At 57.8% G+C, this 26,765-nt stretch overlaps 1 protein-coding gene across 2 annotated transcripts; it reads left to right on the top strand.

Annotated features, from left to right (window-relative positions):
* The first annotated feature begins 518 nt into the window (after nucleotides 1–518).
* On the top strand, nucleotides 519–26,182 carry TMCC2 (transmembrane and coiled-coil domain family 2). 2 transcript variants are annotated; one of them, XM_054395836.1, is made up of 7 exons: nucleotides 675–686; nucleotides 8,949–9,413; nucleotides 20,129–20,169; nucleotides 21,227–21,240; nucleotides 23,735–24,674; nucleotides 24,962–25,097; nucleotides 25,871–26,182. In XM_054395836.1, exons 2-7 carry the CDS (start codon nucleotides 8,976–8,978, stop codon nucleotides 26,180–26,182), a joined length of 1,881 nt encoding a protein of 626 aa, XP_054251811.1. In that variant the 5' UTR covers nucleotides 675–686; nucleotides 8,949–8,975. The 2 variants fall into 2 exon arrangements, with proteins under 2 accessions (XP_054251810.1, XP_054251811.1); XM_054395835.1 differs by lacking the exons at nucleotides 20,129–20,169; nucleotides 21,227–21,240 and having other exon boundaries at nucleotides 519–686; nucleotides 8,949–9,455; nucleotides 23,737–24,674.
* Nucleotides 26,183–26,765: the final 583 nt, after the last annotated feature.

Genomic DNA, 26,765 nt, shown 5'->3' with positions numbered 1-26,765 from the left:
GCCCCGCTGCCCGCTCAGCACCACCGGGCCCGCGGAGCTGCGAAGGGCTCCTGTACGGAGGGCGGGAGTGAGAACAAAATAACAAAAAATAATTACACTCACAATTATATTATTTTTTTAAATGACACAAAAGGCAAAGTAGAGCCCTGCGGGCCAGGCACCGGCACCCCGGGGGGTCGCTCCGGCCAGGGGCGGTGGGCCCGGCAGCACCCGGCGCCGCGACAGCTCCGCGCCGCCACCGCCGCCAATCACCGCCGCCGGCTCCGCCTACCGCGCTGCGCCATTCGTCAGCGCTGCTGTCACTCAAGCCCCGGCGACGGCGGGGATCCCGATGCCGATGCCGGCGGGCGCGGAGCCGCCGCGGCGCGGAGCCGCCGCCCGGCCCGGGCACGGCGGGGCAGGCGCGGGCGGGGCGGGGGCGCGGAGCCCGCGGGCCCCGCAGCGACCTCCCGGGCGCCGCTCGCAGCCGCCACCGCGGCCGTAAGCGCCCCCGCCTCCCGGGGGTACGGCGTACCGGTATGAAGCGATGCCGGTCGGACGAGCTGCGGCAAGCCGAAGAGGATCCCGGTGCCGCGGGAGAACCGCCCGGCCCTGTCGCCATGGAGGCCAAGTCCGGGGAGGGGGCGGCGGCCCCAGAGGCGGGCGCTGTCCCGCCGCCGCCGCGCACCAAGCCCCCCGATCTGAAGGTGAGCCCGCGGTGGCATCGGCCGGCGAGTACCGGTGGGTTGTCAATGGGGCTAGCGTCCCGGTGGGGTCACCGGACCCCTTAGGGTCACCAATCAGGCAAGCTCCCCTTGGTGTTACCTTGAGCACCTTGGTGAGGTGAGCATCCAGTGGGTTACTGGTGGGATGTGCACCACCGTGGGACACCACCGTCCCACCCCCCTGTCCCTGCTCTGCTACAGGTGTGACATTGGACGAGGTGGGATAGCCAAGGGATGGGGATGCTCCTGGGCTGAGGATGGTCCCAGGATGGGGATGCTCCTGTGATGAGGATGCTTCTGGCTTGAGGTTGTGCCTAGGATGGTGAGGTCCCAGGTTGGGACACTCCCAGAATGGGGATGCTCCTGAAATGCAGGGATGGTCCTAGGATGAGGAAGGTCCCAGGGTGGATATGCTCCTAGGATGGAAATGGTCCTGTGATGAGGAAGGTCTTGGGATGAGAATGGTCCCAGAGCTCCTACAATGAAAACGCTCCTGGAATGGGGATGTTCCTGGGATGAAGAGGTCCCAGATTGGGATGCTCCCAGACTGGGGATGCTCCCAGGGAAGAGGATGCCCTTGGAGTGTGGGTGCCCCCACAGTGGGCCACCTCCTAGGTTTGAGATGCCTTGTAGGCATGTACAGGGCTGGGCACCACCGAGGCCATGGCCCTGCTGCAGCCTGGCCACCAAAAGCAACGATGATAAGAGGGCAGCGGTGGGAGAGGTGGGAATACCCTGCTGGCACCACCCACCCTTGGCAGATTTTAGGGGGGGGGGGGACGACGACGGGTAAGAGAGCTGCCCCCCTGCAGAGGGGCTGAGCAACCCCTGGAGTCACCCCAGTGCTGAGCTCTGAGATGCTCGGGGGCCACCATCGGTGTGGATTTGGATTTAGTGCTGCGGCAGCCGGGAAGTGACGGTGGACAAATGGCCCCCGGGGCTGCTCCTCCGGAGCCTTCAGGCTGTGTCCGGTTAATGAGGGGAGAAAAAAAAAAAAAAAAAAAAAACCAAAACACCACAACAGTTCCGCGGCACTGCAGCGCTGCGGGAGGAAAGGGAGCCGGAGCCTGGCAGGGAGGAGAGCAATCCCGGGTGGAATTGGGCAGGAATATCCCCCCTGAGTTTGGAGGGGAGCGGCTCTGCTCAACAGGGTCCCAGTGCCCTGGGTGCTGGTGGGGTTTGGAGATGGATTCTCTGCTCCTAACTTTGGTGCTTCCAGGAGCTGTGGCAGGCAGAGCCTGCTCCTGGCAGCGCTGCCAGAGGTGGTGGTGGTGGTGGTTGTGTCGTGGTGGTGGTGGTGTTGTGGTGACTGTGTCATGGTGGTGGTGTCGTGGTGGTGGTGTGGTGATGGTGAAAAATATGAAACGTGAAAATTGTCCCTGGCTACCCAAAGGCAGCCTGGCATCCAGGATGGAGATCCTTCTTGTGCAGCCCCTCAGCCTGCTGCTTGGCCTAGAAGGTCTTACTGGCACAGTCAAGGTCATGCAGGAGCTGGGAAACACAGCCAGGATTGCCAGGCTGCTGCTGTGCCTGCAGGCAACCCCTTGAAGAAAGGCAGCCAGGAAATAACCTCCCCATTCCCACAGGGAAACTCGGCTGCTTTAAGCACAAGAAGCCCTGTGGCTGCAGGGCAGAGCTTGCTGTCACACCTGGTGCCTTTTCCTTGATGTCCAAGCAGCAGCTCCTGCTCCTCAGACCAGTTTGGCTTTGCTGCCCTAAAAAAATCTGGCAGAGAGAGCCCAGTGCCAGGGGAAGGCACAGCCCTGGGGATGTGGTGCTCAAGGCCAAGCAAAGGTTGGTGGGGTGGGGTGGGACACCCTTACCTCAAGGAGGCCAAGAAGTTCTTCAGTGTGAGGGTGGTGAGACTCTGGAACAAGTTGCCCAGGAAGGTTGTGGATCCCCCTCCCTTGAGGTGTTCAAGGCCAGGCTGGATGAGGCCTTGAGCATCCAAGTCTGGAGGAGTGATGTCCCTGCCCATGGCATGGAGGTTGGGGTAGATGATCTCTAAGGTCCCTTCCAACCTAGGCCATTCTATGATGATTTGATGATGATGATGATCCACATCATCTCCCAGCCTCTCTCCATCCCATCCAGGGCCCGTGAATGAGGCAAAAAGGGCCAAAAGGATCTCAGCAGCTTGTGGTGGGGGTGGCCACCAGACCAAAGGTTCCTCAGTTGGCAGGTCCTGCTCTGAGCTGGAGCTCAGCCTGGTCTGCAGCCCTGTCCAGCTCTCAGCCACAGCAGTGGCCAAGCTGCCATTGATTTTATTGACATGAGTACAATGTCCTGGTGCAGGTTTCCTTCCCCACGCTCACCTTTAGCACATCTGCAGCTCAGCAATTAATTGCCCACATGAGGTGAAGCCCCAACCTTGCTTGGTTCTTGCCAGGCACAAGGCATGAAAAATGGTCTCAGTGCTGCCCACAGCTTCCACAGCAGAGCTGGGCACTCTGCCTGGCCCCACCACAGCCACCACCCAGCCAGCCACTTCTCCTCCTGTTGCTGCAATTAATGACATCATTAATGTCATCTCAGAGCTTCCCTGCCCCAGACTCCCTCTGGAGTTGCACCACCTTCACCCACAGGGCTGCTTGGCCCCCTCTGCTGTCCCCAGAGTCATCTGCCCCCTCCCTGAAGGTGTTCAAGGCCAGGTTGGATGAGGTCTTGAGCAGCTTAGGCTAATAGAAGTCCTTGCCCATGGCAGAAGGGTTGGAAGTAGCTGATCTTGATGATCCCTTCCAACCCAAGCCCTTCTATGATTATCAGATGTAAATTTGTGTTTGCTGCCACCCCAGGATGGATTTGAGTTGGCCTCCTAGGGGCCATGAAGCTGCCTTGTGTTAGCTCCATCCCCCAGCCCTGGCAGATCCATGGCAGCTCTCTGTCCTCCAACTCCAGCTCCTTGCTGAGAGCTTGAGCTCCATTAGGGGAAAAGAGGTGAAAAAGAAGTTCTGGCAAGGAGCAGAGCAGCTGCATGACACATAGCTCTGCTCAAAAATATGTTAGGTGGAGGGATGCCTGTGCTCTGCAGCAGAGTGACTGGCTCCCTACAAAGCACTGCAGAAGGAGACATCCAACCTCTCGTGGCTCCCAAGGTGTCTCACCATCCCTGCTCACTCCCACTCCCTGCTTCCCACAAGTTTCTCTCAGCTGAGTGTTTTCCATGGGTCTCTCAATGTATTCTCCCCAAAAAATTCATCTGGCCAAGGGCTGAAAGTTGAAGTCTGACATCCTTTCCATCTCCAGTTTCACCATCTTGGTCTTCATGGCTCCCACCTTTCCCTCCTTCAAACCTGAAAGCCAAGATCAGCAGGAGTCTAGAGGCAGCTCTTCCCTCTTCCATGAACAAGAAGCTTCCTCTGGGCTTCCTTGGGCTGGGAAACTTCTCATGGAGCTGGGAAACCTCTCATGGAGATGAGGAACATCTCCTGAGGAGGAGGAAGATAAAAGACAAGGAAAGGTCCCACCACTGAACATGCTGTTCCCAGTACAGGTCCCACCCCGAGCAATGGGGTTGGGATGGGGGTGTCTGGAGGGGACTAAATGAGGCTTTAAGCTCCCAGCAGGTCAAACCCCCTCAGTTAATGTTTTTTGAAGGTCCCTCCCTATGAGGAGATGAGTTTGGAGGTGGAGACACCCCTGATGAGGTTCAGAGGCTCCCACCACGGTGGTGCCTGTGCAGGCTGCTCGCTGCAGGGAGGATGAGGAGGATGAGGAGGGCTCCTCCTCTCCATAAAGGTCACCACCCCCTGTTCTAAACCCTCAGGTACATTTATATTTAATGTACCTTTGCACGAACAATTTTCCAGGCACATTTTGGTCTTGAAAGGACACAGCCAAGGTGAGCTGGCTCCCCTGTGGTTAGCAGGATGGAGCTGTTGTCAAGCAGCTCAAGCAGGAGCAGCTTGGTCCCTGGAGCAGCCACATCCATCATCTCCCCAGGGCATCGCTCCTCAAAAGGTCTGAGCCTGCTGGCAGTGACTCCCTGCTCTCACTGCTGTGGAGCTGCACACCAGGCCCCCTCCAGCTCCCAAAAGACAGGAGAACATCCTCCAGGGCAGGCTGCATCCTGAAGGACATCCTGAAGGAAGTGTGTTTCCCTGGGCTTTCTCCCTGGAGAGGCCACAGCCATCATCTCCTCAGGGCATCACTCATCAAAAGCTCTCAGGCTGCTGGCAGGGACCTCAGCGGGTCCCACTCCCACCACTGTGGATGGTTGGGACCCCCTCAGCCACCCAGGGAGAGGAGAAAATCCTCCTGGGCAGGCTGCAGCCCAAAGGACAGCATGTTCCCCTGGGCTTTGTCCCTGGAGAGGCCACAGCCATCATCTCCCCCGGGCATCACTCATCCAAAGCTCTTAGGCTGTTGGCAGGGACCTCAGTGGGTCCCACTCCCACCACTGTGGATGGTTGGGACTCCTCAGCCACCCAGGGAGAGGAGAACATCCTCCTGGGCAGGCTGCAGCCCCAAACCCTCTGTGTTCCCTTGGGGCTTGTGCCAGGCACCGTGAAGAGGCAAGAGCCAAAACCAGGGAGCTGCATGTTGGTGTGAGCCACCTGGCTGAGGCCAAGCCTTCCATGCCCATCTGCCTCTTGTCCCAACCCCCCCTGCCCAGATCTGAACCCCCAGTGTCCCCATCCTCACTTCCCACCACATTTCATCTCTCAGCAGCTCTGCTGTCACTTTGGGAGACGCAGAGGTGACAGCCACAGGAGAAGCAGTCCGTGGGCTGTCACTCTCTGTGTTATTCCATCAGGACCATGTCTGGTCTCCAAATACCACCTGAGGTGGGGAGCTCATGGGGGTTTTCAGCACTCCCCAAAGCCAGAGGCACACCTGGGCAGCCAGTGGCAGCCCTGCAGATGTGATCCATAGGGAGCTGAAGGAGCTGCATGTCACCAGAGCCTGCTGGTAGTGCCTTCAACATCATGACTAAGGCTTGTCACATGTTTGTTCTCTCCTCCTGTCCCCAGGAGGAGAAGTGTGGGTGGGCAGTGCTTTATTTGCCAGTTGAGCACAGCTCTACCTTTTCCTTGGTGTTTGTGGCAGCAGGAGGAGTGGCAGAAGAGGGGATCAGGGTGCTGGGCTGCAAGGGGCAGTTGGTTGCCACCCACCAGAGGGAGAGCTCAGCCCCCAGCCTGGCTGCTGATGGTGTGATGGAGCCATAGAAGCACCTGGATGGAACAGACCTTAAGACCTGAGTCCAACCATAACACAAGTGTTAGACCATGGCCCTCAGCTCCACATCCAAACAGCTTTTAAACACCTCCAGGGATGGGGACTCCACCACCTCCCTGAGCAGCCTGGGCCTGTGCCTGATCACCCTTTCAGTGAAGTTCTTCTAATGTCCAACCTAAACCTCCCCTGGGGCAACTTGAGGCTGTTTCCTCTCATCCTAGCACTTGTTACTTGGGAGGAGAGCTCAACCCCCACCTGGCTCCAGCCTCCTTCCAGGGAGCTGTAGAGAGCAATGAGGTCTCCCCTCAGCCTCCTCTTCTCCACACTAAACTCCCCCAGCTCCCTCAGCTGCTCCTCCCCAGCCCTGTCCTCCAGACCCTTCCCCAGCTTCATTGCCCTTCTCTGGACCTGCTCCAGCTCCTCAATGTCCTTCTTGGAGTGAAGAGCCCAAAACTGAACTCAGTCCTCAAGTTGTGGCCTCACCTGTGCTGAACAGAGGGGGACAATCCCTGCCCTGCTCCTGCTGGTCACATTCCCAAGTCTCATTCCCCTCAAGGCTAGGAGTTGGTTGCTTCTTTTCCCTTGGACCTTCTGAAGGGTTAGCTGCATCCAAGGCTATGGCATGCCCTTGCTGCTGGAGATCTGTGGGTTATTACTTATCTAATGCTCTGTTTCCATAGAGACTCTATAAATAGAATAAAATTTAAATCACTATTTTCTGAAGTAGCAATCCGGGCTCCCTAGATTTGTTAGATATTTCCCAGGGAAAACTCAAAAAGGATCCAAATTTTCCTTATGAATGGATAACAGCAGGATCCAGCAGGCTTGCCTGGAAACTTGAGAGACATGGGATCTAGGTGCTGATTCCTCATCAATACTTACAAGTGTGATGAGGCCCTTATGGATTTGGATCTTGTGGCTTTAATGGCTGGAATTTTAGGAGAAGGAATCAGTTCTGAAGGGCCATGAAGCCCTCCACACTCTGCAGCTCCTGGAACAGGTTGCTCAGGGAGGTTATGGATGTCCCCTCCCTGGAGGTGTTCAAGGCCAGGCTGGATGAGGCCCTGAGCAACCTGGGCTGGTGGGAAGTGTCCCTGCCCATGGCAGGGGGTTGGAACTGGATGAGCTTGAAGGTCCTTTCCAGCCCAAACCATTCTGTGATCTCTCAAACATCCCTGCCAGGCTTTGGCCAAGCGACCTCTGGAGCTCTAAGCAGCTCCCAGTTCTGGGGCTGCTTCAAGCTGGTTTTCAGGCATGAGTTAATGCCAGAGCCACAGTTACATGAACCAGCATCCCTGGGGAGAATCCCAAGGGCAGGAAATCAGGGCCCTGAACGTCAGCAGGGTCAGGACTGGCGTCCTCAAAGGTTGGCTGCTCGGCTCAACTCCAAAACCAAGCCAGGGAGTCCCAGGGCACACTCATGCCTTATGATCTGCTGACTTCCTGGTAGCTGAGGCTGCTCTGGGAGGCAAAAGGACCTTCTGGTGCCCCAAGACCATTTACTCGCTGCCTGGGAGCCACAATGGACCAGGGGTTTGGGGTCTGCCAAGCCATTTGCAGATGCTGGAAGCCATAGAATCATGGAATCATAGAATGGTTTGGGTTGAAAGGGACCTTAAAGATCATCCAGTTCCAACCCCCCTGCCACTAGACCAGGTTGCTCCAAGCCCCATCCAGCCTGGCCTTGAACACCCACAACTTCTCTGGGTAACCTGTTCCAGTGCCTCACCACCCTCATGAGGAAGAATTTCTTCCTAACATCTCATCTAAACCCAGCTGCTTCCAGTTTGAAGCCATTACCCCTTGTCCTGTACAAAGTCCCTCCCCAGGGGCTTGTCACTGCCTGTGCCCCTGTGTCCCCTGTTCAACCACACACAGGGGACTGCAGAGGACACCCAGCCCAAATCTCCAGTGGATGCCAATCTGGGCATTGCAGTGGCTGGAGAGAAAGCCCTGCAGGCTGCCCTGGCTGCTATCAAGGGCAGGATCTGTTCCACCATCCATATTGCATGACTTCTCCTCTGCCATGCCAGAGGCCAGCCCGAGTCCTAGGAGCCAGCACTGGAAGGGCAGTGTGCTCTGTGGGAACGTGAGTCTCTGTCCCCAGGAAGACCCAGGGGTACCCAGGGGAGCAGTGTGCCCCCATCTCCTGCTGCAAACCAGTTGCTTCCCAGCTGGGACTGGATTTAGTGGCAGTGGGCCATGAGCTGTGGTTTCACCCCTGTAAGGAAGGTCAGCCTGGTCCATTCTGCCCTCAGAGACTATGGAAAAAACAGCCTGGGAAGAGCCCTCCCTGATCTGACCCTTCCTGGAGCATGTTTTGAAGAGCAGGTGGCTCCTGGCAGCATGTTGGTGGCCCAGGATCTAGGGCTGGGAGTAGCCCTGGCTCCTCTAGCTAAGGAAAAGGCTGCTCCATGCCTGCTGCCCACAAGGTTGGTAGCTCAGTGCAGCACACAGCATTGGCTGCAGCAGGCAGGCACCCTCCATTGCTCTGAAAGCTCCTTCTGCTCCTCTTGCTACTTCTAGGAGCAGCCAGTGCTCATCAGAGACCTCCCAGCTGTTGGAGCTGCACTCCTGAGCCATCCTGAGCTGCAATGCTCAGCCCTGTGTGCCATCAAATGGCTACTGATGTTCAATACTCTTCCATGGGTATGAAGTGCAGGCCTGGCACTAAAGCTTTTTCCCTTTCACAGATCTCTTTGGGCTGGTGTGGGGTCCCCAGAGCCCTCCAGCAGCTCTTCAGTGACAGCGTGGGCACCATCCAGCAGAGCTCTGCGTGCCCAAGCAGGGTGATGCCATTTGGATGTTAAGAGGAAGTTCTCCACAGTGAGGGTAGTGAAATACAGGGAACAGGCTGCCCGGAGAGGTGGTGGAAGCCTCATCCTTGGAGACATTCAAAGCCAAACTTCTTGTGGCTCTGAGCAGCCTGAATCTAGCTGGGAGATGTCCCTGCTGAGTGCAGCTGGGGGGCGGGCAAGGCGACCTTGCCAACCCGATGCATTCTCTGGTTCTGTGACCCCTTCCTGCCAGTACCAGGGGCCGTTTCCTCTCTCTCCCCCCCTGCAGAAAATCCAGCAGCTGTCCGAGGGCTCCATGTTCGGCCACGGCCTCAAGCACCTCTTCCACAGCCGGCGGCGGTCGCGGGAACGCGAGCAGCACAACTCGCAGGACTCGCTGCCGCCGCACTACGGAGCCTCCGACCACGACTCCCCCGACGAGAAGGAGAGGTCCCCGGAGATGCACCGAGTCTCCTACGCCGTGTCCCTGCACGACCTCCCTGCCCGCCCCACCGCCTTCAACCGGGTGCTGCAGCAGATCCGCTCTCGCCCCTCCATCAAGCGCGGCAGCAGCCTGCACAGCGGCAGCCGCCGAGCCAAGAGCGGCTCCCTGGAGCCCCAGAAGGGCAGCCCCCACCTCCTCCGGAAGGCTCCCCAGGACAGCAGCCTCACGGCCATCCTGCACCAGCACCAGGGGCGGCCCAGGTCCTCCTCCACCACCGACACTGCCATCCTGCTGGCCGAGAGCGGCGCTGTCTACCTGCTCACCGAGGACACCGAGGGCCTGGCTGATAAGGTAGGGCACAGCCCTGGGGGACTGGCAAAAAAGCTGGGTGGGGAGCACCCCAAAGTGCTACTGGGAGGAGACCATCCCTTGGGGCAGTGCTGGGGGCACTGGGTGTGCAGGGTGGTGGACATCCACTGGGGTTGATGCTCCTCTCGTGGAGTGGAGCGTGCAGGATGGTGGAAACTGCTGGGGTTGGTGCTTCTCTTGTGGAGTGGGGTCTGCAGGATGGTGGAAACTGCTGGGGCTGATGTTCCTCTCATGAAGTGGAGTGTGGAGGATGGTGGACAGCTGCTGGGGTTGATGCTGCCCTCATGGGATGAGATCTGCAGGATGGTGGAAACTGCTGGGGTTGATGCTGCTCTTATGGAGTAGGAGCTGCAGGATGGTGGACAGCTGCTGGGGTTGATGGTCCTGTCATGGAGTGGTGAAGGCAGGGATTCCCAGAGTGGGATCTGAAGGAGAGAGAAAGGGATGTGGCAAGAGCTCCATGACAATGGGGTGAGACCCCCAGCACAGGGTCTGAGGGGATCTTGGGCAGCCCAATGCTGGGTGTCCATAAGGTCTCATCTGGAGTATTGTGTCCAGTTCTGAGCTTCCAGCTCAGGAGAGACAGGGAACTACTGGAGAGAGTCCAGAGGGTGCCACGAGGATGATTTAAGGGCCTGGAGCATCTCTGTGAACATCCCTGGGGCTGTTGAGCCTGGAGAAGAGCAGCCCCAGAGGGGATCTGAGCAATGCTCAGCAAGAGCTAAAGGGTGGGGGGCAAGAGGCTGGGGCCAGACTCTTGTCAGTGGTGCCCACCAACAGCACAAGGGGCAATGGGCACAAAGTGGAACCCAGGAGGTTTCACTTGCACTTAAGGAGAAACTTGTTTGGTGTGAGGGTGCTGGAGGCCTGGAGCAGGCTGCCCAGAGAGGTTGTGGAGTCTCTGTGGAGAGATTCCAACCCCTCCCCGAGCATTGGTGGCTTTTCCAGGAATAAGTGTGTCACAGGGTGGCAATGGCTGGGCAGAGCTGCCAGGGTGGGATAGCAGTGGGGGTGTCAGGTCCATGCACTCTCTCCAGGCAGTGAGATCAGTAGGACTGGGCATGATGCTTCCCACGTGCCCCCCAGCCCAGCCTCTCTCCTCTCTTTGGCACTGAGCCTCCGAGAGGGAAATCTGACCTGGGGACTTCTGTTGCCCTCTGAGCTCATGGAAAGAGGATCCTCCAGATACTTTTTCTTTCTGCTTTCCCTTCAGCTCTTTCAGTGAGTGCTGAGCTGCAGCTGACGCTCACAGCTTGCACTGGCTGCCAGCACTGCTCACCTGCCTGGCTGTGCAGGGATGGGGCCACCACCAGGACGTGGGAATCTGGTCCCAGAGGACATGCACATTGTTGTATTCACAAGATAAAGCTGCCCAGGTCCTCCTCTCCCCCCTTTTAGTGTGCAAATCAGGGCACCCTGACCCTTCCTAGGCAGTCCCACTGCACCCCACCAGCTTGCTGCACCCAAACCAAGTGCCCCAGCAGGGCCAGGAGCCATTCAGGGAGTTAATTGGAGCATCTTGCAGCCAAAATTCCTCCCATCTGGCCCATGGCATTGGCCTTGCAAGGAGCCTGATGCTGCTGAACTCTCAGGGGTTACAGCCAACACTTCAAGCTGAAGTGGTTTGCACTGGGACAGAAGCAGGACAGGTCCTGGAGCAGCACAAAGAGCCCAGAAAGGGAATGAATAATTAACTGCATATGACACAAAGAGTAATAAGGAGAGAGACGATACTGGGGCCTTTGTGAGGCAGTGGAAAAAATAAACCTATTTAGAGAAACAGGAGCTATGTGATATTCTCATGCAGTATTCTTTTCCCTTAGCCCTCAGGAAACCCAGCCTCCTGCCCACAGCAGCCCAGCTCCCCTCCCACTGGGATGGCTGCTCCTGCCATGCCCTGGCCTCCAGCACACCCAGCACAGCTTGGCCAGGCCCCAGCAGTGCCTTCACATCACCTCTGCCTTCTGCTGGGTCAGACCCCAGCAATGCCTTCACATCACCTCTGCCTCCTCCTGCTGGGCCAGACCCCAGCAGTGCCTTCACATCACCTCTGCCTTCTGCTGGGCCAGACCCCAGCAATGCCTTCACATCACCTCTGCCTCCTCCTGCTGGGCCAGACCCCAGCAGTGCCTTCACATCACCTCTGCCTTCTGCTGGGCCAGACCCCAGCAATGCCTTCACATCACCTCTGCCTCCTCCTGCTGGGCCAGAGCCCAGCAATGCCTTCACATCACCTCTGCCTTCTGCTGGGCCAGACCCCAGCAGTGCCTTCACATCACCTCTGCCTCCTCCTGCTGGGCCAGACCCCAGCAATGCCTTCACATCACCTCTGCCTTGTGCTGGGCCAGACCCCAGCAGTGCCTTCACATCACCTCTGCCTCCTTCTGCTGGGCCAGACCCCAGCAATGCCTTCACATCACCTCTGCCTTCTGCTAGCCTCAGACACCTCCTCCCCATTTCACCCTTGGTTTAGAAGCCACGACCCCAGGAGTACAAAGGGCTCCTGGGAAAGAGGCATTTTCCCCCCAGGAATTCCTGCTGAATTTTCCATCTGTTGAGTAAGGGGCTGAGCACTCTCTGGATCCATCCCTTGTGGGATTGCTCAGCCTCAGCAAGTGCTTTTTGATTTTTCTTGCCTTTTTTAAATTTGTTTCCTTCCTTAATTAGGTTCCTGCAGCTTTTCCTTCCTTAACTTGTACCAGTTCCTTGCCCTTCCCCACCTTTACCCATACCAATTCCTTGCCCTTCCTCTCCCTCACCTGCACCAGTTCCTTGCCCTTTCCTGCCTTCACCTACACCAGTTCCTAGCCCCTCCCTACCTTTATCCACACCAGTTCCTTGCCCTGCACTCCCCACTGTCCCTGGGCCACCCTCCTGGAGCCAAGCACACATTGTTTCTCCCCCCACACACCCTTTAAGTGTCCACCAGAAGCAGCTGCCAGGGTGCTGTGGTGCAAAAAAGCAGATGGGGAGGGCTAGAGAAGGCAGGTGGGACTATGGCCCAGTTTGAGCACCAGTTCTGGCTGGGGTTCTCCCAAGCCTCCCACACCACACAATGGTGTCTGGGTTGAAGGGACCTTCAAGATCAGCCCTTTACCTGTAGCTCCTAGGGTTTGTCTCATGTTCCAGCTGCTCTTGTATGTGGAGATGGAGGAGGAGATGGGTGAGGGGCTCCACTAATTGGCTCAGTGGGTTTGGAGCAGCTGTTGGCTGTGTCCAAGCATCAGGCAATTACCCCAACCCTCAGCTCCAGCAGCCAGGATGTGCTGCTGCCAAGGAGCAGGAGCCTGACAGCCCCTGGTGCCACACAGCAGAGAGGGACCACAGCTTGTGTCTGCTGCTCTGGGAGAAGAGAGAAGCAGCTTTTGGAGGGTCCTGTTCATAGAATTGTTAGAGTTGGAAGGGACCTCAAGGATCATCCAATTCCAACCCCCCTGCCATGGCCAGGGACACCTCACACCACTTCAGGCTGCTCCTCTCCCAGCCTGGCCCTGAACACCTCCAGGGAGGGGGCATCCACGACCTGCCTGGGTCCCAGTCTCTCTCCACCTTTCAGGTTCCAGACAAGCAGCCAGGGTGGCACATGTGACAGCAGCGGTGGCAGCGGCAGGGGGGAGGCTGCAGGCAGGGGCTGTGCGTGGCGCTGGGATCATGCTGGAGAGCTCTCTCCTTATCTCCCTAATCTGCTGCTGGTGACCCGCCAGCACCTCGCCCGAGAGGCAGGCAGAAGGGCACTGCCCGCTGGGACGGCCACCGAGGGCCCCGCACCGGCGGCTTGAGGGGTCACCCACGGACCCTGAACCCCCGGCACAAGTGGGGAGGTCACGGAGTGCCGGTGCTGGCGGGACAGAGCATCCCGGGGGGACCCTCGTCCCCTCCCGTGGGCTGGCCAGAGCTGGACCGGGGCGGCCGCGGGGTTCTGTGCCTGGTGCTGCCGGGGAGCTGCGCCGATGCGTGCGGGGACTGCGGCATGCTCCATGTCCAGGTGAGGCTCTGCTGGGGGACCCTCCCGGACCCCGTGAAGCCCAGAGCGGGCGGGAGGGAGCTCGCACGGCCGCGCTGGCACCGGGACGGTGGCCGGTAGAGGGCAGCGTTACCGCACCGCCGTGCGCGGCTGTCTGTCCGTCCGTGTCTGTCCGTCCGGCTGTGTCTGCCCGTCTCTTTGTGTCTGTCCGTCTCTCTGGCCCAGTCTCTGTCTGTCCATCTGTCTGTGTCTGTCCCAGCCTCTCTCTGTCCGTCTCTCTGTGTCTGTCCCACTGTCTGTCTGTCTGTCCCACCATCTGTGTCTGTCTGTGCCCACCCAGCTTCTCCCCAGCGTCCCAGCAGGAGCCACTCACAAGTGTCACGAGTGCAAAGTGCTCAGCCCCGTGTGGACCCACGGAGCATCCCCCCGAGGGGTGCAAAGGATCAGAATCCTGCCTGGGCTCCTCCTGCACTTCTGCCCTCAATGTCCCTTGGCAAGTGACAGCACCAGCTGCCTGCTGTCCCTGTGCCCCTCCTGCAGCCACCTTTCCCCGCCCCCTGGCACAGATGCTTCTCCCATGGCACAGAGGAGAGGAATGGAGGGAGCAGGGGGACTCTGTGCCACCCCGCAGCTTTGGGCTTGCACTTACTGATGGGCTTGTGGCCTGCCTGTGCCCTTTCCCTGCTGCCATCTCCTCCCTCTGCTCCTTGCCTCATACCCATTCCATGCAGGAGGTGATCCACAGCATCCTGGCACTGTGCCTTGCAGGGTGGGGACCTGTCCCTATGGCCCCAGCCCCACCATCCTGCTGCTCCAAGGGCACCAGTGCTCCCACCACAGGGCAGGATTCATCCTGCTAAATTTAGCAGCTGGCTGGATCAGTGACTGTATCAGGGCCAGAGGGATTACAGGCAGTGGGAGAAACCAGCAGTTTCTGAGCATCCATCCCAAGACTGCTGTGGCCCAGGGGTGTGGAGGGCTTTGGGTGAGTGGTGGCCAGGAGGCTGCAGCACAGCTCAGCACTTTGGGACCATTTGGCAAAGTTCATCTCCTCTGCTTTCTCTTTTTGGCTGTGACATGTCCAGCTTGGCCCTGGCTCCCTCTGGCCCCACTGGCATCTGGCCACCTTTGGTTTCAGGGTGGGGATGTGGTGTCTCATCTCCTGTGGCTCTAGTTACCCAGAACTGGTCTCAGTTGACAGCCAGGACAGGAATGGGGACAGGGACTCTGTGCAATCTAGCTGTGATTCCCTGGAACCTTTGGAGTGCTGAGCAGCCCCAGCCCTGCTCCAGCTCAGAGGGGAGATGCTCTGGGGCTGGGGACTTGCTGCTAGGAAGCCAGGTTTGCTCCATGGTGCTTGCTGAGTATCCTTTCTTCCCTGCAGTGGGTGAGAGGGTGGTGGTGGCAGGGGAGGTCACTTGGGCACACTGGAGTGGCTCAGCTGGTGGGATGCTGGGGCTGCTTTGCTGCCCCTGAAACTCATTTTGAGTTGTAGTGCTTGTGGAGCTAGGGCTGGTGATCCTAAAACCAGAAGCTCCTGAGCTGTCAGCCTGCTTTCTGGAGGTGCTGAGATTGAGCTAAGGGGACACAGGACCTTCACATCTCACTGCTTTTGGTTGTTGTCCCCACACCTACCCCAAGCAGGAGTTTCCCAGGCAGGGAATTCCCAGAGTTTTGCTTTGCTCCCTATCTCAGTTTCCCCTGCTGGGAACCAGAGGCAACACTTCCATGCTTGAGGTGAAGCCTCTAGCAACCCTTTGGGAGGATTTGCTGATGGAGGCAAAGCATGTCCTGCCCTCCCACCCAAACTCCAAACAAGTTCTGGTGGTGAAGTCCCAGAGGAAGGAGCTAAAATATGCCAGAGGTGATTGAGGACGTGATCAGAGAGAGCAGTGGTGTAAAGTTGCCCTCCCTGCAGCCCCATGGCCCCGTGGCTGGACATCCCCTGGGGAGCACTGGCGTGCAGAGACCCTACAAGCACCAAGGGGTTGGGGTTGGGGGAGTGGGGAAAATGCTGACCTTGGCTGCAAACCGAGTCCCCAGCCGGCATCACAGAAGTGGAGATGTGAGAGTTTTGGAGTCCAGGTCTGTTCCCACCTCTCTGCCTCCATCTCCTGGCGTGTGACCGGCAACTGAGTGCCTGTGAGTGAAGGATTGGTGCTGGTGGGAAGTGGTTCCCTCTCTCCCCTCGGGATGGTGCTTTTGAGGAGCACTTTGGGAAAAAGCAGATAATAGCTGTGAAGACAAAGACACCCGAGATTGCTGCTTAATTAAGGCAGGATGTCAGACTCTCACACTGATTCACCCCTCCCCCACCCCCCGGCAAAAGACGTCGTGTTCCTCAGCCTTCGCTGACATATGGCTGTTGTTTCCAGCCCACCAGCAGCTCCCGTTCCCTGCAGGCAGCACCACGAGTGGATCTGGGTCGAGGGAAAGCCTGAGGGACTTGAGCCTTTGTTGCCTGGAAAAGAGAAGGCTGAGAAGGGTTCTGATCAATGCTGATCAATACTTAAAGGGTGAGTGGCAGGAGGATGGGGCCAGGTTTTTATCAGTGGTGCCCAGGGACAGGCATGAACTTGACCATAAGAAGTTCCAACTGAACACGAGGAGGAACTTCTTTGAGGGGTGGTGGAACACAGGAGGAGGCTGCCCAGAGAGGTGGAGATCATCCAGTCCAACCCCTTTGCAGTCACTGAAAACCTGCCTGGACACCATCCTGGGGAACCTGGAGGTGGTCAAGCACTTTGGGGCATGGTTTAATAACCATGGTGGTCTTAGGTTGAACTCGATGATCTTAAAGGTCTTTTCCAACCAAAACAATTTCCTGATTCTCTGATTCTGACCTGATCTGGGCAGCCCTGCTCTGGCAGAGGGGTTGGACTGGATGATCTCCAGAGGTCCCTTCCAAACTGTATCACTCTCTGATGTGTGGGATGGATGCCCAAGGCAGCATTTGGGTAGCAGAGGTTCTTGTCCATTCCATGATCTCTCCTCTCCAGGCAGGTGGTTGGGTTGTAGCTGAGAGCAGGATTTGGCTCCTGAGTCAGGATGAGCAAAGCAGGGTCCTGCCTTGTGCCTCCTCACCTCACTGCAGCTGAGCTCAGCCTCTTTTGCCTTCCACTTCAAACAAAAGCTGCCAAAAATCCTTTCCCCAGCTGCCCAAGCAGCCCTTTAGAGGTGTGGGAACCCAGCTGCAGCATGGGCTGGAGGTGCTGCTGGTGGCTTTAAGGCTGTGTCAGCCAGCAAAGGGAACAGCAGCACCATTCTGGGAGCTCCCAGGGTTACTCCCTCCAGTGAAAAGTGCTGGGAATTTGTCCAAAGGTTCTCCAAGTGTAGGCAGGGCCCTGAACAGCTTCACCCGTGAGGGGTGGCCATTGGATCATCCCTGCAGAGGTGGCCCTCTTGGTGACCTGCAAGCCCAGGGCACCAGGAACAGTCCCCAGACTGAAGGATGTGGTGCCCAAGCAGGAAATGCTGGGATTCACAGGGTGTGGACAGGCACAGAGGCACTGGGAGGCACTGGGAGGCACTGAGCTCAGGGCAGGCAGCAGGGATGGATCCCAGGACCTGCCCATCCACACAACCACCTTCCTTCCACACAGAGCCTCCCAGTGCCCTGTGCATTACCACACGCTGTGAATTTCAGCATTTCTTTATTAGACAACACATCCCCCACTTTGGGGACTGTCCCTTGTGCCCTAGGGGGATAGTGGCACCATCCCAGCTCAGACTGGGGACCAGGGAACCAGGGCAGCTCCTGTGTTTGTTCTCTGCACTGCTCGAAGGCAGTTGGAAGGCAGCACTTGGTGGGGCTGTTTGTTCTCCCAGCACAGTTGGAGGAGCAGGATCAGCTCCCAGCCTGTTCCTGCTCCCCCCCTGGGCTCCCTCCCTGCTCACCAGCCTGTGCTGCTTGTTCTTGGCTGCCTCAGAGCCTCGCAGAGCCTCCTCTGCAAACACACAGCCTGCAGTCCTCTGGTTCTTCAACTGCTTAACCACAGCCATGACAGAGGGAGAGGATCCGGCTGCCTCCCGGAGCACCAGCAGGAGTGACCAGGGCCTCCTCGTGCCAGAGCCACATCCTCCTGACTCTTGTCCTGGGAAAAGGATATTGCTCTTAAATTCTCTGCTGGGTGTCTTTGTAAGTACCTCCTCTCTGCTCCCCTCCCTGTTCCTAGGCATGGGCAAGGCAAGGACTTGGGATGTCCAGGAATAAGGGGTGAGGAGCAAGGTGGTACCTGCTGGTGAAGGCCAGGCTGCTGCTGGGCTCTGTGTGGTTGCTGCTTGCAGGGGTTGAGGTCTTAGCCAAGAAGCCTCTTGCTCTGGGCACCAAAAGCAGCTGGGAACAGGAGGCTGAGGAGCACTGGGCTTGCAGATCTTCCTCTGTATCAGCAGCCTGGCTCCTGGACATCCGTATGCAGCTTTCCCAGCCTGGCTAAGGATGCTTGAGTGCAGCTCAACTGCTCTTCCTCCTCTGCCTCCTCCCTGCTCCTGGCACCCAGGGGTCCATGGACATGCAAGCATAGGCATCACTGTAGGTCCAGAAGGATCTGACAGTGCCAGGCTAAACCAGGCAGGCTGCTTGCAGCAGTCCCTGTCCAGAGCTGTCAGAGCAATTCCTCTGGAAGTGTTCCTGCAGAGATTCTTTGCTGGCATTGCAGGGGCTGTGCCCATGGCGAGGTTTAGGGGAGCTCAGAATTTGCAGGATACAGAGGAACAGAGACTTGGGGGTGGTGCTTTTGTGGAGCCATCAAACCAAACCTTTCAAATCCATCCTTGCCAGGTCAGGATCATTTTTATGCAGGCAGGGCCAGCTCCAGTGTGGGCAGTGCTGGCTGTGCACCATAGCTCAGAGGTACAGCATTTCACCCAGAGCCTCTCCAACTTCCAGGGCATGGATGGACATAGGGACAGCCCAGGAGAGGATGGGGATGTCTCAGCTGTGGGAGCAGCATGGTCCTCTCCATTAAACATGCATCTAGGTCATGATCAGCTTGTTGGGCCAGCCTGCACCATTCAGAACAGACTTGCTAAGCTGTTGTCTTGCTGCTTCTCTGCGAGCAATAACTAAAGCAGAGGGCTGCAGATGAGCCTCTCTCATTTATCCCTTTGTCTGCAGCTGCACAGATGCTCTCTGCTCTGCAGCCATAGTTGGTTTGAGGTTTCAGCATCAGCCTAGGCACGTTGAGGGCTTTGGTGCAGCACAGGGTAAAGCTTGAACCCTGCTTCCCTCAATCTCCCTTATCCAGGCCTGATCCTGCACTGCTGGCCACACAAACCCTGCTCTGTGCAATCCCCACGGGCCTGGGCTGAGTCAAAGACACAAGCTGAGGTCTCTTGGGTCTCCTTTCTCACCCAGGACTTCCACTTTGGTCTCTTACCACATAAATGGTGACTCCAGACTGCCACCAACCTCTGCCTGCTGTCAGCTGCTCAGCCATCCCATTTAATGTCTTGTTAATTGCCTGTGGAGTCTCCCACTCTGGTACCTGGTCAGCTGAGTGGCTGTTTTCCGAGCCTGGCACATTCTCCCCTGGCAGAACTGGGTGGGTGCCACCTTCCCCATTGTTTCTCCATGGTGTGAGCAGGTTGGCAGCACTCCACAGACCCATCTGGACCTGGGTCCATCCCAGTGCAAGGATTTTCGTGCTGCCTTTCCCAGCTGCTAAAGCCAGGCAGAACCAGCTCCAGCATGGGTAGTGCTGGCTGTGCACTGTGGCTCAGAGGTGCAGCGTTGCACCCAGAGCAGGTTCCACTCCCAGGGCACTCTCTGGTCCTGACACGAGTGGCTGATTCCCTGCATTTAGCTCCCTCAGGCTTTCCCAGCTCCTTGTTTGGTGGCTGTGTTTTTCCCGTGCACTGGTCCCGCCGGGGCTTGTGCTTTGTGCCTGTTTCCCTCAGCCTCTGCTGGGCTTTGCGTCCCGGTAGGTGACACAGCAGCTGGCAGCAGCCTGTCCCGACCCTCCGCGTCAGGGCAGCGGCAGCGTATGGGGCTGCAGGCGTGCGAATCTCCCGCCACGGGGTTTGCATTTCAGCCCTGAAAGCTCCAGAGGCTGAGAGCTGTAAACAGCTCCTGCAGATCTCCTGAGTCTGCAATCCTGCTGCAGCCACGCTCCAGCCCTGCGCCGTCGGGAGGGAGCACCCAGGGGACGCGGGGCCAGCCCTCATGGGGGGCTGCTAGAGGGCTCAGCTCCTCCCTCCCTCCCTGCCGCTCCCCCAAAACTTTGCAGCCGTCAGCTGCCGCTTTGCCCCCCCCGGCCAGGCACCAACTGCCATGGCAGCCAGCGCTGCCCGCCCGGCGCTGCCAGGCTTGGGGACACGGCGGGGACGCGGCCAAGCAGCCTGCACCGACTAGTCCTGGGGGACCCGAGCCCTGCCTGCAATGGAGGTAGGTCCTGGCAGCTGTTGGGGTTAGGGTAAGGCTGTGGGGAAGATGATGATGATGGGCAGAAAGACTTCAGGGGGACTTTGGGTACCTGCGTTTCTGGTGCTCGGTGAATGAATCCCCACGGGCACTATCCGTGCTGGCACAGCAAAGACTGGCTGGGGAGCTCCTCTGTGAGCTGAAACCTTTAGCTTGCCTCTACAGGATACAAGAAAAATGATCCTCAGGCTGGGGAATGAGTGGAGGCAGCTGCTGCTGGCCTGCTGTGTCCATCTGGGGCGGTGTGGGAGCGGGCGGCAGGCAGGATAGGGCAGGACAGGACAAGCAGGGCACAGAGAGGAGGACAGGGAGCTCCCTGCTTTGGTCTCTGCTGCAGGCTTGGAAGCAGGGTGGGAAGTGTGAGTCAGGGCTCCTGCTTCTATTTTCAACTCCTGGGGTGGGTAACGTGGCCTGGTGGGAATAGCAGCTCTGCTCCAGGAGGCACGGGGCTGTGGAAGCACGTGGGGATGGGGCTGGGACAGGACTGGGACACCCAGAGTGTCCCCAGCAATGCTGAGCTAACCACAACCAGCAGCTCACAGGGCAGATGCCAGCCTGAGTTATGCTGCTAAAGAGCTCTGGGGCCATGGAAGCAGCACAGTTAGTAACTGCCCCAGAAATCAACCTCCCCACATCCCCTTCCCACCTGTGCTTCTCTGCTGGCTGTGGCCTCTCTCTGCTGGCTTTCCACAGCCACCATGGGCTCAGGGAATGGTTTAGCAGCTCCTCAGGTCAGCCCTGCATGCCAGCAACCCCCAACAGCTTGCTGGCACTTCTTTCTTCCAAACTTAAAGGTGCATAAGGTCCTTCCCACAGCTGTTTTGTCCCTGTGTCACCTTCCAGCCGGAGGCTGTGGTCAGGGTCAGTGCAGCAGGAGCCATGGTGTGAGCTCATCCTCTGCACTTCTAGCAGGCTACAGGGATGGAGAACAGAATAGTTCAGGGCATGAGTAAGTGCCTTGAGAGTTTTCTCCTGAACTTTGCCATCATTATGCAATTCCTTAAGAAATCCTTCAAATCCCTCCTGCTCCTGGGTGTGCTGGGAGCCCCACAGCTCCATGCCAGGGCTATGACCACAAGTGAACCCCCACCCCCACCCCACCCCCCCCCAGCTCCTCTCCTGCCACCCAGGCTTCCCTCCATCCAACCTGCAGCAGCAAATAACCCAAGCATTGCATAATTGTGCCTGGCCCTGGCCCTCTAAGTACTGTTTGCTCAGCTTATTAGCCTGAGCCTTTTGCATATCTCAGCTCTCCTGGTTTGAACTCTGGTGATAACAATTTTTTTTTCCCCTCCCTGCATCCCTGCATTCTTCCCTCATCCCACATCAGCCCCTGCTCTCCCCTCTGAGCCTGCCTGGAAAAACAAGGGCTAGAAAACAGCATTTCCCTTGGGATGTGCCTACCAGAAGGTTTTCTGCATGTAGGGAAAGTGTGGCTTTGACTAATCCCCCAGCTAAATCCACTGCACAGTCATTTAGGCTTGCTGGGATTTAGCAGGCACTGTCTGTTAATGCTGCAGGGATGGGAATGGTCTTTAATTTTCTGTTGATTTTGTTTGGTTGGGGGGTTTTGGGTCTTTTTTTTTATTGTGATGGTTGTTTTCAAAGCAGTAACCTGATGTGGCTTCCCCGTGATGTGCCCTGTGTGTCTGAGAGAGAGCAGAGCTTTCACTGGGGCTTGGGGAAAGGATTTGACCCCAGAGCCACGTCAGCATGGGCAGGCAGCATCAGATCCAGGCTGGCCACCAGCCCTCCTGCCCTCCCTGCATTGCTCCCAGCTACACCCCAACAAATAAATGCAAAGATCATGGAATGGGTTTGGTTGGAAAAGCCTTTTGAGATCATCCAGTCCAACCATTCTCTAATTCTACCAAGGCTGGGGCTAAACCATAGCCCTCAGCACCACATCTCAGCCTCTTGGAAACACCTCCAGGGATGGGGATTCAACCACCTCCATGGCCAACCTGTTCCAGTCTTGGAGAACTCTTTCAGGGAAGAATTTTCTCCTGTCCCCTGGTTCCACCTGAGGTGATTTCCTCTCATCCTATCACTCGATACTAGGGAGAAGAGACCAATCCCCACCTGGCTCCAACCTCCTTTCAGGGAGCTGCAGACAGCAATGAGGTTTCCCCTCAGCCTCCTTTTCTCCAGACTCAGCCAACCTGGCTTTGAACATCTCCAAGGAGGGGGCATCCACAGCCTCCCTGTGCAATCTGTTCCAGGGTCTCCCCACTCTCACTCTGAATAATTTCTTCCTCATCTTCAGTGTCAGTCTCCCCTTTTCCAGCTTCAATCCATTCCCCCTCATCCTATCACTACAAACCCTTGTCAAAAGTTCCTCCCCAGCTTTCTTGTAGCCTCCTTGGATGCTCCCACCAAGCTTGGGGCTGTTTGATTTCACATCCCAAGCAGGCTGAGACTCCTGCATGAAGAAGCAGCAGCACTCCCAGGCTCCCAGAAGGACAGGAAAAGGGGATGCCAGGCAATAAGAGGAGGGCAGCATTTGCTTTTGTTTTGCCAAACCCTGTGTGGGACCTGCTGCAAGCAGGAGTGTTTGCAAGCAGCATCTTGAGCACATTCCTCCCTCCTGTGCAAGGCATTTCCTGGTGATAACACACTCCTGAGTAATGATCTCCCAGTGTTATCCCTATTAAAGGGTCATGCAGGGAAAAGTGTGATGGGAATGAGAAATTATTCAGGTCTGCCAACAGTGTTTAACTTTGCAGCAGCCTCTTAATTAGAAGCCAGGAGCCATTTATACAACCACCGAGATCTGCATAAGAATCTGCAAGAGCAAACCCAGCAACTGGAAGGCTTTAGTGATTTATTTGTTGTGTTTATTTCCAAGTGGCAAAGCAACCTGCCCAGGTTGGACCCTGGGCTGCAGACCCTGGACCCCTAGGTTGCAGTCCAGTGATTTCAAGTGTGGCCTCAGGCAAATTATTTCCACCTTGGAGTGGTTCCCTTACCCAAAAGCTCCAATCTTTCTACCTTGGAGTGGTTCCCTTCCCCAAAAGCTCCAATCTTTCCACTTTGGAATGATTCCCTCCCCCAAAAGCTCCAATTTTTCCACCTGGAAAATGGCTATCAGCCTGTGTGCAGGCTTTCTAGGTGGTTTCTTGGATATGGAAGAGGAACCTGGCAATGCAAGGTGGGAAAGCTTGGAAAAGAAAGTAAAGGAGATCTTGCAACCACAGCCTGCTGCTCCCTGGGGGTCAGGGGCTGCTCCCCTGGGGGTCAGGGGCTGCTCCCAAGTCACTCCCAGGCTGGGGTTGATGGAAGAGTTTCTCCTCAGCTAAAAAACTCCTCTGTGCACCCAGGCTAAGAGCCAAAGACTGGAAACAAAGAATAAATTTACCTGCAGGTTGCTGAATCCCTGCTCTCACTGCTGCGAGTTGAGGATGGGTTCCAGTTTTACCTCCTTGCTTCTTCTTCCCTGGCTGGCCCTGGGTGTCCAGCAGGTGCCCACCTGTGGCCAGAGTGAGGGTGGAAAGTCAGTCAGGCTGCTCCTTGCTGAGGGCCAGTGGCCACCACCCCCCTCCAAACCCTCCTTGTTTTATTGCTGCCCCCTCTAACTGGCTTCTGGCTGGGATGCCAGTGGCCTGCAAGGGAAATGCTTAACCAGGTGGATAAACCAACAACTTCTCACTCTGGTTAACTATTCTCCTGCCCAGCTCTTCCTCCTTCTTCTTCCTCCTCCTCTGCCCCATTCCTTTCCTGTCCCCTCCCCAGGCGGGGCTGCCTGGGTGCAGAATCATAGGATCCTGGAATCGTAGAATCATAGAACTGTTAGGGTTGGAAGGGACCTCAAGGATCATCTGGTTCCAAGCCCCCTGCATTCTGCTGAGCATCTCCCTCCTCTCTCTCTTCGCTCACAGCTGGACAAGGGGGACGTGACCGCCCTCAACCTGCCCCCCGGTACCGCCGGGCACGGCGACGCCGATGGCACCATCTGCCTGGATGTCCCCGATGGCACCCCCGACCCCCACAGGACGAAGGCTGCCATCGAGCACCTGCACCAGAAGATCCTGAAGATCACCGAGCAGATCAAGATCGAGCAGGAGGCTCGGGATGACAACGTGGCCGAGTACCTGAAGCTGGCCAACAACGCCGACAAGCAGCAGGCGTCCCGCATCAAGCAGGTCTTCGAGAAGAAGAACCAGAAGTCGGCTCAGACCATTGCCCAGCTGCACAAGAAGCTGGAGCACTACCACAAGAAGCTGAAGGAGATCGAGCAGAACGGCCCTTCCCGGCAGCCCAAGGACGTCTTCAGGGACATGCACCAGGGCTTGAAGGACGTGGGCGCCAACGTCCGCTCCAGCATCAGCGGCTTCGGGGGCGGCGTGGTGGAAGGGGTGAAGGGAGGCCTCTCGGGGCTGTCCCAGGCCACCCACACCGCCGTGGTCTCCAAGCCCCGGGAGTTCGCCAGCCTCATCCGCAACAAGTTCGGCAGCGCCGACAACATCGCGCACCTGAAGGACGCCTTGGACGACGGGCACCCGGAGGAGGCGGCGCGGGCGCTGAGCGGCAGTGCCACCCTGGTGTCCAGCCCCAAGTACGGCAGCGACGACGAATGCTCCAGTGCCACCTCCGGCTCGGCCGGGGGCAGCAACTCGGGGGCAGGCCCCGGCGGCTTGGGGAGCCCCAAGTCCAACACCTTGGACAGCCACCACAACAACTTCGACACCATCCTGGAGGAGCTGCGGGAGATCAAGGACAGCCAGTCCCACCTGGAGGACTCCATGGAGGACCTCAAGGCCCAGCTGCAGAGGGACTACACCTACATGACACAGTGCCTGCAAGAGGAGCGGTACAGGTAGGGATGGGTGCGTGCCAGGGGGGCTCCAAGGACCACAGGGCTTGCCCAGCTAAGCCCTGCGTGCCAGGGGCAGAAGGAGCTGCCTTCCTCACTGCCAACCCTCCCCCAGCAGCATCACTTCCATGGAGGATCCTGCCATGCTTTCCCCCTTCAGCAGCCATGACCAGGAGCAGGGTGGGGCAGAAGGGCCAGGTGGTTTCCCCAGTGTCCAGGGGAAGGAGGACATGAGGGGGTCCTGCAGGGGAATCTGCCCACCCCAGCACCCCTCCACCCTCCCTGTGCAGGTATGAGCGCTTGGAGGAGCAGCTCAACGACCTCACTGAGCTGCACCAGAATGAAATGACCAACCTGAAGCAGGAGCTGGCCAGCATGGAGGAGAAGGTGGCCTACCAGTCCTACGAGAGGGCACGGGACATCCAGGTAGGGGAGTGTGAGGGCTCAGCCCCCCTCTGCACCCTCCACAGAAGGCCTTTAAGATCATAGAGCACAACCATCACTGGGTCCATCTGTGGGGCAAGGGAGGGACCCTAGGCTGGGACAGAGAATGGGCAAGGGGGATCCCTTCCTCTGGCACCCTCTAGATGAGGTCCTCACCGTGACGCTGGCACAGCAAGAAGCAGGCAGCTCAGCCATGTCCCCCCAAATCCTCATCTGTGCCCCAGCAAGTCCCCCCTGTGCTGAAGTCCCCAGGTGCTTAAGGCAGAGCAGGGCTCTGGGTGGATGGCTCCAGCCCCAGGCTGTTCCAAGCCATGTGTGGGCACACTGGCAGTCCCCACTGTCCCAGTTTGGGTCATCTTCCCTGCTGCAGTAGGTACTCTGGGCACTGAGGCCTTCCCTGGCACAGGCAGAGCAGGGTGGGCATGGATTGCACATCACAGAATGGTTTGGCTTGGAAGGGACCTCAAAGATCTTCTAGTTCCAACCCCCTCCCACAGGCAGGGACACCTCCCAGAACAAGTTGCTCAAGGCAACACCTCCAGGGAGGAGGCTTCCAGAGCTTCTCTGGGCAGTCTGCCCCCAGTGCCCCAGCAGATCATGCAGGACAAGGGTTTGTGGAAGGGAAACTCCTTTCCAGCCAAGCTGACCACCCAGGGGAGCTGTGGCAAGCAGCAAGGTCTCAGAGCCTAGGGCAAAACCCTCGCAGGACATCTCCTGGAGCCCCTAAGCAGCCCCTGCCCTGCTGTCCCTCGCAGGAGGCGGTGGAGTCCTGCCTGACGCGGGTGACCAAGCTGGAGCTGCAGCAGCAGCAGCAGCAGGTGGTGCAGCTGGAGGGAGTGGAGAACGCCAACGCCCGGGCACTGCTGGGCAAGTTCATCAACGTCATCCTGGCCCTGATGGCCGTGCTGCTGGTCTTTGTCTCCACCATTGCCAACTTCATCACGCCGCTGATGAAGACTCGCACGCGCATCCTCAGCACCGCCCTGCTCGTCCTCTTCCTCTTCTTCCTCTGGAAGCACTGGGACTCCATCAGCTACTTCCTGGAGCATGTCCTGCTCCCCAGCTGATCTGCAGCCCAGCCACTGCTGCCTCCCCCCCACCTCCCCTCGAGGTCTTTCCCAGGAGAGGTGGTGCAAAGCCTTTGGGTTGTCTCTTTGTGGTTTGGTTTTCCCCCATCCTGGCTGCGGCCGGCGGAGCGCAGCCTGTGGGAGCTGGGGTCCCTCGGTCCCCTGGGATGTTTGGGATGGGCAGGATGGGGAATGAGGAGGAAGTTGGGAGTTCAGGGGGTTTTTCTAGGAGTTTTGGATGGGTTTCTAAATGTCATTCTGTTCTGGAAGCTTGTGGGGAAGAGGCCTTCTGCAGAGGTCTGCTGGTGGTGGGAAGGATTGAGCTGGACCAAACCTGGCCCCAAGAGGACTTTCTGGAGAGAAAGAGAGAGAGGAAGGGTTAGTTGGGGCTGGGTTTGCCCTTTCATCCTTGAAGACCAAAATGGCAAAACAACTCAGTCCCAGGATGAAGTGGAAGCAAAGCAGGTGGCAAAGAAGAAAGCAGGTCCAAAGCCAACAGAGCAGGACATGCACCTCCCACCAGGCTGTCCCAACCCCACCACAGCCCAGGCAGGACTCAGCAGGGCTGTGACATCATCCCTGC

This window comes from Indicator indicator, chromosome 35, assembly GCF_027791375.1.
Source record: "Indicator indicator isolate 239-I01 chromosome 35, UM_Iind_1.1, whole genome shotgun sequence".
Classification (NCBI taxonomy): Eukaryota; Metazoa; Chordata; class Aves; order Piciformes; family Indicatoridae; genus Indicator; species Indicator indicator.
The sequence above is the reverse complement of the archived record's forward strand: the minus strand, read 5'-3'. Positions and strand labels throughout refer to the sequence as shown.